We start from the raw sequence: 17,085 nt of genomic DNA, 5'->3' as shown, positions 1-17,085 counted from the left end.
TTTTAACGTCCTATGACGATGATAAAACCATGCGATGATGACACTCCAAGTTGCCGGCAATTTTCCCTCCCGCGCCTGCTCTGCCTCTCTTTCCAATTTTTCAATTCTCTCCTTCCTCTCGGCGGCTCTGCTGTGCTGCTGCTGCTTCTCGATCCTCCTCGTGCAAAGCTTCGACTCGTTTGAGCTTCAACCGGCGGCACGCTCTTTTATAACCTCGCTTGGCTGTGACGGCTCGACGCTTTCGAAGCAGTGGCAGAGAGCAAAATTTGCTAAGTGCTAGATACTTGAATCTGATTAATGTGTTCGGGAAAGGTTGCGCTCAACCAATCAGCGACCGGGATTTTCCCGGTCTGAATTTTTATTTTTCATCTTAACTTTTGAGTACTTTAACAAAGTTTTATCAACTATGTGAGGTAGTCTACTTGCAATTTAAGACTTCCCCTTTCGTTTGGTGGATAAAGCATGCAGATTGCTTGAATTGGGTGGAAGATATAAGCGTTTAAACGATTACACAAATCGTTACACTTTCGCTTCGCGAAATTTTGGATTGACACCCGTAGACAGTGCCCTTAGACTGGTTGCAACGCGGCTCTACTTTGTTCTAGCTGTTTCATTTTTCAAATAGAACTGAAACAGACCACCCGCAACGCGGAGTTGCAGTTTTATTTTTCGAGCAGTATTTTGAAACCGGAATAAAACTGCTCGACGAGTTTGTTTCAAACGTGAGACGATTTGGAACTGGAATAGAACTCAGTTTCAAAAAAAATCAGATATATAGAGATATCCACGTATTCTTACACACACACTATGATGCTGTGTTGATAATCATACGCACACAATTAAAAGCATTTTTTTGAAACAACATATAGATCAGCGCGTTGCGAGCACCGTGTTCTAGTTTCATTTCCTCCAGTTCTAAAAATTTAAAACTGCTCGCAATTTGAAACAATTATAAAACTTCGCGCTGCAGACAGTCTTAGGACAAAGTTCTTTGTCAAAAAAAAAATAACTGCACGGCCCTTCTTGACAGAAAAATCCTACTTGACAGCTCGTACCAAAGGGACCATAGTTGATCCATCAAAAAAATGTTGTCTTGTCAATATTTTTTTTGCATTTAAATGGAAAAAAGTGATCAGAAATGGTTTTTAATCGTGTTTTTTACCGCTGTACATAAAAATGGACATAGGGCTTTAGTACCCAATTGCAACTGTTTCCTATTCTCACCGTCATTCAAGGCAATCAAATGTCAAACAAGATCATTCCAAGAAGAATTTCATGCGAAGTTTCCGTGTCGGGAAAGTTCAAAATCTTTATTTCCAGCGAAGTAGAAGAATCAGCGGAAGTAACAAGCAGCGAAGGTCTGTTTTGTAAGTAACTCAAGTTCACGAATGCAAGGTGAAGTTTGAAACAGTGCAAAAAAAAGACACGAATTTGACGTTTTGCCCAATTTCGTTTTTGCTACAATTAAAATTCAGCTTGACATTGAGCAAACAGAAAATTCGAGAAACATTTTTATTACTTTTTGAAAGTGACAGCAATTTTTTCTCACTACAGAGCAGATTCGCTAATTCGAATGAAAAGTCTGATTTCGTTAATTGGAACGACTGACAGCTGTCATATGCTTGAAACCACGTGCTCGGAAATCGTCGAACAATGGGATTGAAATGTCAACATCAGTTTGACAACTGATTTTGACGTTTGAATGCTTTCGACAATCGAATTAGCGGACATTCGAAGTAGCGAAATTCGAATTAACGAATCCACTCGGTATTTTGTGTCTGTCTGTGTGGATCAATCGAACCGCGCACTAGACTTACAATCCGGAAGTTGCCGGTTTTCAATCTCGCGGCAAATTGTTGCAATCTGTGTTTAAATATACACGCAGAAAATAGGTCTATTCCTGTACTGAGCAGTTCTCTACGGAATCGGTCTTTTTTCTTTAATTTTATTTTTTGTGTTTTTTAATCCGGCTGAAACTTTTTTGGTGGCTTTGGTATGCCCAAAAAAGCCATTTTGCATCATTAGTTTGTCCATATAATTTTCCATACAAATTTGGCAGCTGTCCATACAATAATGATATTTGAAAATTCAAAAATCTGTATCTTTTGAAGGACTCAGTATTTTGAAACCGGAATAAAACTGCTCGACGAGTTTGTTTCAAACGTGAGACGGTTTGGAACTGGAATAGAACTCAGTTTCAAAAAAAATCAGATATATAAAGATATCCACGTATTCTTACACACACACTATGATGCTGTGTTGATAATCATACGCACACAATGAAAAGCATTTTTTTGAAACAACATTTAGATCAGCGCGTTGCGAGCACCGTGTTTTAGTTTCATTTCCGCCAGTTCTAAAAATTTAAAACTGCTCGTAATTTGAAACAATTATAAAACTTCGCGCTGCAGACAGTCTTATGGAGCGAACTGTCAAAAACTGCTCGACTGCGGGTGCTCCATTGAAAAACTTTAATACCCAGTTTGAGTAAATCCACTCAACTGTGTAGAATGTTGCAGAAAAAGTACTGGAACGCGCTACCCAGGCAAAAATTTTGCGGTTTCTCTCCTTGCAGAACTTCTGCAAAAGAGAGAGATGAAGAGAGTGAACTGAAAAGTACGGGAACGTGCTGCAAAAAAGTGACTTATGCTGGTAACTTTATCCAAAATAACAACATCCAGCCTTCAAATCAGAGCATAACGATATTCTTTATGTAAACAAAAATTTGAACCTAGGGACCCTAAATAAGGAGACCGATCGTAGTGAATTTAACGTATCAAAATTCATAGGAGTTTGGCGTATCTGAACGAGCAATTGCCTTTGGGAGCGTTTTTTTATTACGTAACACAGTTGGGGGGGGGGGGGGGGGGCTTCGGAGGCCATGGTACGGTTGCATGGACATTTTTTACGAGGGGGGAGGGTCTAGAAATCAAAATTTGGGTGTTACGTAATAAAAGAACTCTCCCTTTACGCACAACAAAACTTGGCAGTGTTGACAAGCTCGAAACAGCGGTTATCAGATCGATTCAAATCAGAGACGATTGATGCCTGTAAAGGTAAGAACAAGATTATCCGTCAAACCTGGACGCAAACGCAAAATTTTGCGCCTGTCATCATAGCCTGCCAGTCATCGACCATTGAACAAAGCAACCCCTGTAGATTGTTCGACTGACAGTTGTTGGAAAAATCGAACTGATGGCCTATCTACAATCACTTAGCTTAGAATAGTTAAGTAAAGTAAAACTTAGAAAATGTACACAACTTACGGCCGTCATCCACAATCAACTTAGAAAATTTGCTGGGCTGATATACGTTGCTATGCAATTGTTTGTTTACCTTTGATATGGAAACGTCAACTTACCGTAGATTTTGAAATTTTCCAAACCATAGTCAAGTTTCTAATTTTATTCCTTTTCATTGTAGAAGATCAGATTTATTTCCATTGATTCAAACTCCTAAGCTAAGTGAAATTTTCTAAGTTAAGTGATTGTAGATAGGCCATGACACAGCGTTCTGCGTTCACCACTGCGTCGAACGGACAATCTTGTTCTTAGCTTAACTTGTTGACAAACCAAAAAGGTAAATAAGGTCACTTTGATCGGTAGACTTTGTTTAAATATTCCACTTGTCTCAATGAAAAATGAAAAATTTTAGTAAATAGAAAAGTGTTGCGTTTGGCATTTCGCAGTAGATCTAGCCGTAGAAGAGGATTGTAAACCCAGCAATATTCGAGCAATTTGCTGTGTTTTTGAATAATAAATGTCGTAAAATCGTTAAACGTCAGCAATACAACAATAAAACAATGTAAATGGACCAATGTCGAAGTATAAACAAAGAGTCTATCCTGCTCATGTCAGTTGATGTTTATATTAGGAACGAGCAGGTTAGACTCTTTGTTTACCCTTCGGCTTCGGCCCTATCGCAATGTTTAGCTAGAATTAGTCGCCGTTGCACTAATGAGACGAAAGGCCGTAAGAGCAATTTCGTACCGCCCCTTTCAAATGTTGCTCCAGATTTTACGTGTAAATCATATAGACAAATATTGGCAGATTTCCCTCAATAACAACCATTAAAGATGGATAACTGATAAATGCATTGAACAACAGATAAATTCAACCATTCATGTTCCCCTTCCTCGGTCGCTACTCACAGATAAATAACTGAACAAATAAAAAGCATTCAAGGGTAAGTTCAACCTACACCAACAACAAAATGCGTGGTGCACCATAAACACGCAATGCAATGCATCCACGGGGTTCATGCGCATCACAACTGAACCAAAACATCAAACTCAACAGATTCCACCGCCGACGACGAAGGGCAGAAGACTCAACAGGTGTCTGTGAATGCTTTCCGAAGGAACGGAGTTGGTGTGCGTATCATGCAACCAAACTCAAAGAAAATTCGAGCAGTTTATCGACAACAATCGAGGACCACGTAATCGAAGCAGGAAAGAGGCAGCAACAACAAAACATGCAAGACTTAACATTAATGGGGATCAAGAAGCAGCGAACAAAAAGAAGACTTACCCAAATGAAGCTGAAGAGCAATTAAATCCGGCAGTCTTCTTTTTCGGACTCCTTCTTTTCCTGACGATGAGCTCGTTGAGATCGTCCTTGGTCGAGATAAAAGGAAGGAAGACAAGACACGGAAACATACACGGTCAATACACAACTCCGAAAGCGGGTTTCGATTTTTCGCGTAGCGCAGCCGACGGCTTGTGGCTAACTAAGGAGTTAAGCAAAGTAGTTAAGCAGAGTAGGTCAACGCTACCGCCGCCGCGCTGCAGTTACGCGAAATTCCTCTCGGCAGGCCTTAACACATGTTTGCTCAACCATAACAATTTTTCGCGGCACACGCGGACTTTGGACCGATATTGAAATCACCGAGCTGGATTGCTTGCGACTGAGACGTTCCGGGTAGGAACTGGGGAAGATTCGGGAGGAGGTAGAAGGCAGAACTTGAGAGAATACGTGAAGCTATCTCTCTTGCGACGTCCAGATTGACTTAGTAGCAGCTTAATCGCCTCAATGAAGACACGGCGCAACACAGACGCAGAACGCAGATCTTCGACATCTACCCGAAGTGAACGAAGGGAGATGAAACAAGTTACAGAGACTAAAGCGACTGCGGCGTAGCACAAAATACACACGAAAGTGTGTGGTAAGTGAACGTCAAAGTGACACAACTCCGAGGCTTAATTTTCTCCTCTCCAGTTTGTCTTCTTGCTTAATTTGCGACCGAACAGGTTTTTATGGTTGGTCTACCTGCGCGAGCCTAGTAGTTCCTTCGAATTGGAAAAGTGCTAATGCTTGAAAGCAAAAAAAACGCGTTTCGTTTCTGCAAACCTTTCCCAACCAAATAGGCACTCTCCACTCCACCTCCTCGAACTTCTAGTCTGCCTCCTTCACCGAACTCCAGTCCGTACTTAAATCAAGCTACTACCAATTGCGCACACGAATTGCTGAGTGATATAAAATTTAAATAAAATTACACACCACTGCACACACGAAGACCACGACTGCGACTGACGAGGTCCCCTACAGGAGCAGTTATCAGGCACAGCGCAAGAAGCAGCGGCACGTACGCAAAACGGACGCGGCAACCAACTAGGAAGGCGCAAAACACGACCACTTCGGACCGAGACTACGAACTGAATGACTACGAGCGTAAGCTGCCCCGCTGGAAGCGATTGACTAGTCTTCCACTTCTACCTCTTGACTGCGAACTGACATTCGAGCAGTTTGCGCGCTAATGACAGATGCGGTACGTGTGGCAGGTGCTGTCAAAACAAGACTACCTACGAACGCGTTTCCGAAGGGAGCACTGGCACACCGAGCCGGTGGGAGAAAATTTCTGTTTGCTATTTGTCAGTTGATGTTTACATTCCCAACTCTTTGTTTACACGGTCCTTTGCACAAACACACGGAAGGTGCAAGAATGAATGGTGGTAAGAAATTCAAATTTGCTCTGGGAAATTCACGAATCACTGCCGGACCAGCTGGTTTCACGTTTTTCCTGCTTCTTTCTTCATAACTCGTCGTTCCTGCGGAAAGAAAACGAATCGTAAGTGGACAAGGAACTTTCTTTCGCACAACAGTAACCGTCTCACCATGTTTATATCTTAAGTTAGGTTTTTTTTTTTATTGTAACAAAGAGAACTTTTCGTGTCTGTTCTTGGACGCGGCAGCAGTGGCGGCGACAACGACGACGACGACGGCTTCAATCACGGTCGATCTCAACTCCTCGCGAAGCGGAGACCGGTTGATGTTAGTTTGTGTGTGTTTTGTTGAGTGTTGTTTTGTTTGTGTGTGTGTGGAAAGGGTAAAGTAAAATTCGTAATCCTACCTTCAAGCGCGCGGCTTACTTGAAGATTTTACCCTGGTTGAACTTGCGTCCCTTGCTGTCGGTGCCGGACCAGGAGAAGTACTGCGTGACCAGCTTCTTCGTTTCCTCAGACTTGGGGTCCAGCTTCTTCCAGTCGTACACTTCGTAGTCGACCTGCCAGTCGGGGGACAGCTCGAAGGCGAGGTCCTGACCGCGCCAGACCCACACGCCGGAGATGGTGCTGTTGTTGTCCTCACCGAACAGACACACGGACGAGAAGGCCTGCTTGCGCATCTTGTCCAGCCGCTGGAACATGCCGGTAATCAGGTTGCAGCTCATGAACACCTTGGTCAGCTCTTCCGGGTACTTGTACTCGCCGTACCAGATCGAGTAGTGTTCCGGGTCGAACTTTTCGAAGAAGTACGGGATGGACTTGGCCTCGTCCTCGTTCGAGTAGCAACGCTTGAAGTCGTCAAAGTTGAACGTTCCCTTGGGCATGGCATCGAACGGGTCCTTCGACTTGGGTTCCTCGGCCAGAGCCAGCTCAGCGGCGTCCAGCTCTTCGGCGGGTTCCGCTTCCTTTTCCTTCTTGGCCGGGGCCGGCTTCTTTCCTTCTTCTCCTTGGGTTCCTTCTGCTGCTGCTGCTGGGCACCGCCGGTCTTGGCCTGGAACTCGGCGAACTTCTTCGGGTCAATTTCGGCCACCTTGGCGCACATGGTGAAACCCTTGACGACGGCCTTAACCTGGGGCTGGTTCAGCACGGTGTTGAACCAACGGGTCAGACTGCCGAACGGAGCGCGGAAGGACGGATCCAGCACCTTCTCGTAGGCGCTCAGCAGCGTGGCGAACACGACAATGTCGGCCAACGTGAGGCGCTCCCCGACGAGGAAGGTCTGGTTCACCAGACGGCTGTTGAGCGCCGTCAGCGTGGCCTTCAGGTCCTGCTTGGCACGCTCGACGTTGTTCTTCTGGAACTGGATGATGCCCATGAAGGCAAACACCCACCCATGAACCGCCGGCAGCAGCTCATTGTCGGCCAGGGACAGGAACGACAGCACCTCGGCCTTCTCGAGGTCGGTCTTGCCGCGGAGCTGCTCGTTCGACACGTAGTACGCGATGGCGTTGCTCTCGGTCAGGAACTTGCCGTCGGCGGTCTCGAAGGCGGGAACCTGCGGAAGAAAAGTGTTTTGGTAACTAACATTTTTGGTTCGGTCATACTCATCATCATTCACATTTAAAAATCGATCATTTTTCCCTAACACAGACGTGAACATCAAAACCAAAAGCAAAACAAATATACTGTAAGACTCACTTCATCTGAGACGTGACTAGGTGAAATTATTGACGTCGCTATCGTATTCGCCACGTCCACAAAGAACTGGAAATCTTGGGAGGATTGCGATTTTGTTGCTGCCAAGAACTTTTTTGTGAACATGTTTGTTGATCAAAAAATTGTCACTCGATCATCTCGACATTGGCTGAACCGATATTGTCCGTTTTGGCCTTAATTTGTACTTCAAAAGTTATAAGCACCTTTTTTCTGAACATTACTTTTTAAGCTGTATATGCACTTCGGAAGGAACCGGTCAAGAAAAAAATCAAATGGGCAGCAGCGGCGGCGAAAGCAAGCCAGAGAGGGTCAAGAAATGCCCCAAGAAATCGCTCCCTCTCCTTTGTTCTGCTGTTCGTAAAACTGTTTCTTGACCACTTTCCTTCCGAACTCCGTACTAGCCTTAAAGCAGAAACAAAAAAGCGTTTCCCGATCACAGACCTAAACATCTTTTTTTTCAAGAACTTTGGCTTAGGGCTTTATACGGGATAGCAATGTCCATTTTTTTCACAACGACTTATCCGTAAGGTTACTGACCGTGACTCATATATTTCCGAACGCTGATGCAATCCGAAGTGGCCACGCGCCAACCTAAATTCCAATACCAACACCGAACATCAACAAAAAAAAAAATCTCGACTCACCTTTCCGAGGGGGAACTTCTTCAGGAAGGCCTCGCTCTTGTTCGTCTGGCCAAAGACAAAGTCGGACGCGACGGTCACCTTCGCGCCGGAGAACTGGGCCGCGATCAGGGCCTTGTACGCGCGGAAGTTTTCCGGGTAAGTGTAGAGAGTCTGGAAAACAAAAATAATCGAAAGAACAGTTAAGGATTAGAAAATACTATTCTAAAAATAATTCCCATCCCATCCGTTCTCGCTCCCGCAGCCGTCTCGCTCCCTCCCCTCTGCCAAACCCCGGCTAGCTTGCCGTCTCACTCGCGCAGACGTCAAACTTTCGCCGGTTGGGAACCTTCCAACCGGTCGGAAAATCCCACTTTCAGGCCACTTCCGGCCCGCACTTTGACCCCTCTCCATCCCGATACTTACACCGGCCATTTCTAGCGACGTTTGAGCACTTGCAACACGGTAGCGAACTCGATTTCACCGGTCAACTGCAAAACTCGCGTGTTTTGCACGTACGTGTCTGCCCGCAGCGGAAGTAGAAAGAAAGAAGTCTTGACGTCTAGGAGGTCGCCACCGTCGCACAGGTTCTGTTGTCAACTCGGGCCCGGCCAGGATGTCAGCCTCCACTTTGAGAAGTCTGGACTAGTTTTGTTGAAAAATCTGTGCGTGTTTGTTCATCAGGCGCAATCATGAAATGACAGACCGCTGACCACCAAAAGTCTTTTCACATCAGCCAAATTTAGCCAGAAAAAAAAAAACGAAAATTTATTCACGTTTTTTTAGTTTTCTATCCATTTAAAAATAATAAATCTAATTTAGTATTTCAGCACAAACAAAAAAGTCTGTAAAACACCAACAAATCTGTTCAACTGGCAACTAACAGAAACGAAGAGAATTATACCAGATTTGACAGATTGAAGTGTCAGTGGGGACGCAAACCAGCAGGGAAGATTTTGGACGAGTTCAAACACAGGGGTGGAATGCAAGGGACTGCTCGAATTTTTGTAACTTAATCAGCGAAGGTAAAAGGAATCGAGAAATGGAGCCCCCAACGTTTTTGACAGTTCGCTCCTAGGTTAAGGGGTTACATACATGTAGAAAGTCACAAAATTTCATATTACAGAATGATTTTCAACCACTCCTGAAAGTTTCATGAAGATATTACATGATCAAACCGAGTTAGAGACGAATGGAGCATTTCCATTCGAGCAGTTTTTGCTTTTTTCTACAATGTATTTCTTATGGAGCGAACTGTCAAAAACTGCTCGACTGCGGGTGCTCCATTTAAGCTCAACATTTTGCCGTGCACACAAAATCAAAATAACCTCACGCAAAATCCAGATAACACAGATCTGTAAAATTTGACACAGATCGCCTAAAACCTGGAATACACAGAATCTGTGTACAAGTCTTGTACACAGATCTGTGTTCAGCCGTTGTCTGTCAAATCTGTGTAATTTTTCAACCATCAATCTGTGTAAAATTTTACACAGATCTGGGTAATTTTACCGCACCTGGTTTTTGCCGTTTTTATAATTAAAACACGATTTTCGATTGATTTTAAAATAAAACATCATTTATTCTCGTTTATTGACCTAATAAATATACTAACAAAATATTTTTGGCCACATTTGATGCACTTTTGCCCGTTTTGTGACTGTCGATTGTTATTTTGGGTTAGAGTTGGCTTCTCCCGATAGCGACGAAAACAACATAACAATGACGACGAGGATGGCGTCGTAAAGTGCCACCCAAGCTGGCTTCCGGAACCTGTGGCCACTTTTACTTTTACCAACAAGAATATTCCGGAACTAAAAAGGAAAATCAAGGTTTAGGTATTCAAAGTTTCAAGAAACATTCTTACCAGGTTCCACAAACAATCATTTCATTGGGTACTGGTCACGGTACTGGTTAAAGTTTGGAAGATGGCCAAAGTCTGAAATAGTAAACTAATTTTAAATAACGAAATAACTCAATTAGAGAAATCAACTTCACGAATAACTTTAATGGTGCCTGTTAAAATTGACAACTAACAAAAACATCGGAATAGTCCAAACTTATTACTGATGTGTTACCACAACTTAACCATTATCATATTGGCACTATACGAAACTGTCGTCAAATGTTACGTTTTATTGAAGTAAATCTGATTCTAAATTTTGAACATTTGGTTACTAAACAGTTCGGATTGTTTGACAACGTGACTCAACAAAAAATGCAAGTCCAAAAGTTCAAAACAATTTATCAACTTTATTGAGAACAATATAGCAAAATCTAGATTTTAGATTTTTATAGTCACCTAAGAACTAAAACCTACTATAAATGCTATAGTAGAACACAATTGATGGCCACATTTTTTCGATAAGTTTGTAAATCCAAATAATTTGTCAACTTACGTATTACTATACACCACTATTTTTGTAAGTCCAAATAGTTCAAACTTTCAACAGTATGTACACAGTTTGTTATATAATCCAACTATATGTTAAACGATTAAAATTTGAACTTTTATCAAGTAAATTGATCACAGTCGATCTGATGATAGAGAATCAACACATCCTCAGATTATCAGAAAACTCAAAATGTTATAGCTCATGAAATTGACTTTCACTACAGAAAAAGTCATGTGTTACCATACACCAAAATATACAACATTACTGTTCGATAAAATGAGTCAATTGTTTGGACTACTTGACTTATCGAAAAATATGCTGCTTGTAACACAACATGAACCACTGAAAACCTACAGATATAGATCAATACAGTTGCAGCAACGTAAATAACATCACTAATGGCGGTAAAATTCACCAACTATCGATAGAACTTAAAAATCAAATTTGATTATTCCGAAGTAGTTATCACAACAACCTTTAAAGTGTCCAAAGTAGTGTCGGTAAAGTACAGAAACTATATAGGAATAGTCAATTGGGCAGACTATTTGACGTAAAATCCAAGTTTATATATTTACATATGTATGAAAACATATAGTTTTCTGCCTAACAACTAATTTCAGGTAAAATCGACCAAAACTATTTTGGGAATGGTTAATGGTTTGATATATCGTACATATATAGTTGTTACAATTTAATGAATATAGAGACCATTTGATAAATAGTAACTATTTGTCATAAAGTAGTTAATAGTTCATGACTATGCAACTGTTTACACAGATTTGAAAGAACGGTTAAAATCTGTATTTTTTTTACAGATCTGTAAAAAATACTCAGATTATGAAAGTGAACTGAACAATCTGTGTACAAACCGATGGTTTGACACCAACTGTTGTCAAACGAACAGGGTCACGTTTTAGTTTGACACCCTTTACACAGAGTTCACCACACTACTAAACGTTTGTTTTGCAGTGTGCGTGAGCGCGTGTAAAGTGACAGTTCGTCACTTTTTAGTTTGACTTTGACCAACCAACGTACAAAAAAAGTGTCAAACGAAAAAGTGACCAACCACCGGGGGTTGAGTGTAATTTTTTTACACAGATCTGTGTTATCTGGATTTTGCGTGCTTAAAAGGGTACTTTCTATCCTTTTTTCAACTTTACCCGTCGTCACCCTTTTGAAAGGGTACGAGGGCGAAACCCTGCAAAAGGGTACTGGCGCAGTACCCTTTAAAAGGATACTGACCATAGAGCGTTTATTTGATACAGTGGCGTCATCTATTGGTTTTTCTTTTATTATCAGTATAAAATCAGAAGTTTCATTTCTAAAAATAATTTCATTAATTTTTATCTAATATTTATTATATTCTACACGATTTTTACTAAACTATGCTCCATGCTATCCAGAATGATTTGCCGTCTTGTGATTCTGCTCCGAGCTGCACCTGGGACAGGTTCGCTTGTCTGATCCGGTTTGTCGTGTGTGAGCGCTTTATTGCGGGAAAGAAAATAAACAGAAAGTTGAAGTTTTAAAAATATTCATAATGTAGAACTTACATAGGAGCGGTTCTTGCTAACTGCATTTGTCCTTCCCGGTACCATGTCCAGCGCTGGCTGAACCTTCTAGGAGCCGATTGTTCGTCCGGAGATGATGGACGAAGAAACCTTCGGAAGTAGCCGGTCCAGCGGGATGAAAGCAATCGGCGGAACAAACACCGACGTGATGCTGCTAGCGTTTTGTTCGTCATTCTACCACGGCCAAGAAACGGACGAGGTAGAACAGAATTTGGCGGACTCATCCGGAACAGTTCCGGCAAACTGAAAAAGTAGACACGCGTACGAGATGACAAGCACAAGATTTGACAAGTCAACGAAGAAGTTCCCGTTTTTAAATGCAGGACGGCGCTGGCGTCATTTTCAGCCAGGAAAGTACCCTTTTGAAAGGGTAAAGCCAGCGAGGTGAATTCAAAGGATAGTTTTAACCTTTTAAAAGGATAAAATGTATCCTTTTGCAAAGGGTAACCTCGAATACCGTTTAAAAGGATACATATAACCCTTTCAACCGGTAACTTTATTTTTGAGTGCGCAAAGCGGACTGTCAAACTTTCTGAGCGTTTTTCTGTAGAGATGGGATGGACCAAATTGGCTGAAATTCAGGGTGAAGACTCTCAAGACATATCCCGTGTGCATGACGAAGCCCGATTTTTAAATTTTGCTTTTCAAAAGAATACAAAATCAAAACTGACGATTTTTATATGAAAAGTATAAAAATATTTTTATTTTTTAAACGTTTTTGAAAATCGGCCTTCGCCATGTACACAGGACGGGTCTCCACCAAAATTTTGAGACGATTTGGTGTGTTGAGACGACGACGACGTCGTCGGTTGAGATATCGTGGCACCCGTTTTTTGAAACTGCTATCTTCAAATAGCTATATCTCGGAAATGATACAACCAATTTTTTTCAAATTTGTATTGATAATAGATGAAAATGTATATTTGAATGCCCTGAAAACAGGTTTTAAATAAAATGAAGTGTGTGCTGACACAAAACTCTGACTTTTTTGTCGATTTACATGTACACTCAACCCCCGAGGGTTGGTCACTTTTTCGTTTGACAGTTTTTTAGTTTGTGCCCCGTTGGTTGGTCAAAGTCAAACTAAAAAGTGACGAACTGTCACTTTTTACACGGCGCTCACGCATACTATCAAAACAAACGTTTGGTAGTGTGTGTGAACTCCGTGTAAAAGGGGTGTCAAACTAAAAGTGACCCGTTCGTTTGACAACAGTTGGTGTCAAACCATCGGGGTTTGAGTGTATGTAACCCTTAATTCGCTATATAAAAATACATTGTAGAAAAAGCATGAACTGCTCAACGGCGGGTGCTCCATTATTGTCCATTTTTCTAAAAGAACACGCCGCGCGGCATTTCAGAATGCGCTGCAGACATTGTTGCCAGCGATTTTCTGCACTTTGCGTCTGGCAACAATGGCAAACGATTTCAAGAAGAAAATCAACAAAAACAAAACGCGCTGTATGGGATTTGACGTATTTGCTGAAAGTGCGGCGCGTCTTTCCGAGGTTGATTTGCCGCCTGTCTTTTTCGGGAATACGCGCTATAAATGTCATAAAAGTGAGAGTGTGCGTGCAACATGGAGTTCAACTTTCCGAAGTGCTATGGTAATCTTCACAGCAACTGCACAGAAAGTTTAACTCCATGTTGCAGATTTGACAGCTGGATTAATTACCGAAGTTGTATCAACAGCTAAAGCTTTTCCTTTGTTTTTCTTTTTAAATTTGATTGCGCTTGATTGCAAAAATGCTTTCTAATTTAACTGGTTTACAATATTTTCAAAGGAGATCGAAAGTCAAGGTGTCAAGGTATGTTTAATTTATAGTTATTCCGATTTTCTTTTTTTCATACATTAATTCATGAAAAATAATATTGAGTGGCCGTTGACTTTTTACCTCAATTTTAAATACTACCAATTTCAATTTATTTATAAAATATTGTAGCTTTCCAGCTTTTACGGCATCATCCGGGGAACTTTTGTTGACAGGAAATTAAACTTTTTTGCAACTTCCAAAATTGTTTGTTATCGTAACTTTTGAAGAACTTCACAAAACTTAATAATTTTACGGATGGGCTCGGATGGGCTATCCACGCAAAAAACAACTGGTTTTAATATATTTTTGGGAGATTATCTTGACATATCTCGAAAGCAAGGAATAACAGACAAAAGACGTAAAGCGTTATTCTTCCCGTACTTGTTTAACAAATCTGGAGTTTTTTTTAAAAAAAAAAAGATCCAATAAACCAAATTTTCAGTTTTTGCTTTTTGGGTGTTTTTTAATACCCCTGACTCAAGGCGGTTTTAAAAACACTCAAAAAGCAAGAACTGTAAATTTGGTTAATTGGACCTTTAAAAAAAAAACTCCAGAAATTAACTTTATTACTCATTTCATTTGGTAGGGTTTACAGACCTTCAATCTTCCGTCAGCAAGGGTTACATTGTGTCTGGGGGTGAGATTGGGTCATACAAATTTCAGCATTTTTGTTAGACCCAATTGTCACCCTGATGGCGGTTCGCATGATAGATACGGACAATATTTTTATCTAAATATTTGAGACTCGGTTTCAAAAATGAATAACACTTAAGTGCTCATACCGTTTGATGTGGTAGTCTCTTTGGGACGCGTTCGAAAGGTTTTTGATTGCCCATCCAACGATGGGTTTGATAGATAGTTTTGGAAACGTTTTCATCAAAATATCTGAGATCCGGCCTTCAAAAAGTGTACAAATACAAGTACAAATAACACATAAGTGTCAAACACTTTTGATAGGGTTGTCAGATCTTCAGTATTTTGGGCTCATTGGAAAAGTCATTTAATATAATGGAGCACTGGATTCGAGTGGTAGAAATGAAAGTTCTTCTATCCAGATTTAAACGAAGATGGCGTTCGAATGGTGAACGCCCGAAATGTCACGCAGTGGTACCAACATTACGAAACAAGTGTGACACGGCATGACAGCCATACTTTTTTCTAATGTTGGTGCTACTGCGCAATTTTGACATTTCGGGCGTTCACCATTCGAACGCCATCTTCGCTTAAAAACCTGGATAAGGAATACTTTGCAGAAAAAAGCAAAAACTGCTCGAATGGAAATGCTCCATTGCATAACATGACGAGGTTCCTAACAAAAAACGTTACTTAATCCACCGATGGTGGTTGGTGCTTCCTCACAATTATGTACATATGTTTTGGGCTCATTAGAAAGGTCTTCACATACCTTTCTAAAAATGTATGATCAGACGGGTTTGCTTACAAAAACCACCCTTTTTACAATCTTTCAAACTTTAGCCAGAATCGTTTTTTTTTAGCATAACTTTTGAAGTACTTATCAAAACTTCATAATATTAACTAGGGTCTTGTGGGACCCCAAGACGGTTCGAATGAGACCAGAACGATCCAAATCGGTTCTGTCAGTCCGGAGATAATCGAGTGCATATTTTTCGGTGCACGGACTTACACACGCACAGACATTTGCTCAGAATTTGATTCTGAGTTGATAGGTATACGTGAAGGTAGGTCTACGAGGTCGAATTAAAAAGTTCATTTTTCGAGTGATTTTATAACCTTTCCTCAGTAAGGTGAGGAAGGCAAAAAAACCCGTTTTTACAATCTTCCGGACTTTGTCTTAAAACTGCTCGACATTTCTCACTTCAAAGTCCACCCCTGGCAGACTCGAGCACACTTTCCCAGGACACCCACCTTCGGCAGCCTTTACTGTACTTTGACGTGCGTGCTTTTCTCTCGTTCTAACCCGTTGCTCTCCCGTGTACGCAAACGAGACAGAACGCGAAATTTTGGATTTGCTGCAAGGTGTAAAAGAGTTGAGCAGAAGAATAAGAAACAGAGTAGACAAGTGACGACTTTTGCTTGCGCGACGTACGAACCGAACACCCGCCGGTGCACTTTTTCCAGTCCGCGAGCGCTGCGTTTTTCCTTTTGCATTTCGAACGGGAAATTTTCGTGTCCGTAGGTGAATCTAGCGTTATTCCGCGCCCGGAACCGTGCTCGTTCGTGTCCACCGTGTGGAACCTGCCCAAAGATGTGCAAATCGAAGAAAATTGCCCACGAAGTAAATGTAAGTGGCGAAAACCTTTTTTTCTCTTCCAGCCTTTTTTTGCTCTTTTTTCTCCTTTTGGCTGCTGGACTGCCCTCTTCTCGTTCCTCCCACACCAACCAACCCATCTTCCCTGACCACCGTCAAGCTTGCGCAACCCTGAAAACGGGAAACAGGGCAGGGTTGCCAGGACAGCGGACAAACTTTCTGTTGAGGCTTTTCTGAATACATGTGTTGGGAAAAATTAAATTAGTGTAAACAAACTGTAATGTAAATGAAGCAAAATTTTGTAAACAAACAGTTCATCCTGCTCACACCAATGAATGTTGTGTTGGATGAATATCAGTGAATTTTTATTTAACGAGCGATCAATAGGTACACTTTAAAATACATTGCAACATTACACATATTAAAGCAGCCAGGCTCGCCAGGCCTACTGTGTGCAGTTAACTGCAAAGATGATTTCTCGTCTTTTTTTATTAGGTCCTATAAACCAACCGTCCCCTAACATGACAGTTTTCGTGAGTTGCGCGTATCCACCGACAGATGGTAAGTGGGCCTCGTCGGAGTACGCCCATCAAATACGCAACTAAAAATTTGCATAGGAAACTTTTTTTTCGTGACGGCTTTGTGTCGCGCCGCTCACCAACCGTTCTAGACTAACATTTGAACGGCGTATCTCTAAACAAGTTTTAAAGAAAATGATTCCATAATGCTTATTTTGTCGTTTTAAACCAAAACAAGGCAAAACTATATTTAATTAAACTATTCGCCATTCTCAAAAATTT

General features: G+C 41.5%; 2 protein-coding genes across 2 annotated transcripts in view; both read right to left on the bottom strand.

Moving 5' to 3' along the window:
- Nucleotides 1–5,675, bottom strand: part of LOC6048965 (NADPH--cytochrome P450 reductase) — a 32,119-nt gene extending 26,444 nt beyond the window's left edge. Inside the window, exons 1-2 of the mRNA XM_038258404.1 lie at nt 5,499–5,675; nt 4,530–4,615 (exon numbers count right to left, since the gene is read on the bottom strand). The gene's annotated coding sequence lies outside the window, so the exon portion shown is untranslated. The remainder of the gene's footprint in view (nt 1–4,529; nt 4,616–5,498) is intronic.
- Nucleotides 5,676–6,116: 441 nt separating this feature from the next.
- Nucleotides 6,117–8,854, bottom strand: LOC6048964 (elongation factor 1-gamma). The gene is given in 4 exon segments (XM_001865765.2): nt 6,117–6,933; nt 6,936–7,496; nt 8,302–8,451; nt 8,704–8,854. Coding segments are annotated over 4 exon segments (1,290 nt in total). The 5' UTR covers nt 8,713–8,854; the 3' UTR covers nt 6,117–6,363.
- Nucleotides 8,855–17,085: the final 8,231 nt, after the last annotated feature.

The sequence above is a fragment of the Culex quinquefasciatus genome, chromosome 1, assembly GCF_015732765.1.
Source record: "Culex quinquefasciatus strain JHB chromosome 1, VPISU_Cqui_1.0_pri_paternal, whole genome shotgun sequence".
Classification (NCBI taxonomy): Eukaryota; Metazoa; Arthropoda; class Insecta; order Diptera; family Culicidae; genus Culex; species Culex quinquefasciatus.
The sequence above is the reverse complement of the archived record's forward strand: the minus strand, read 5'-3'. Positions and strand labels throughout refer to the sequence as shown.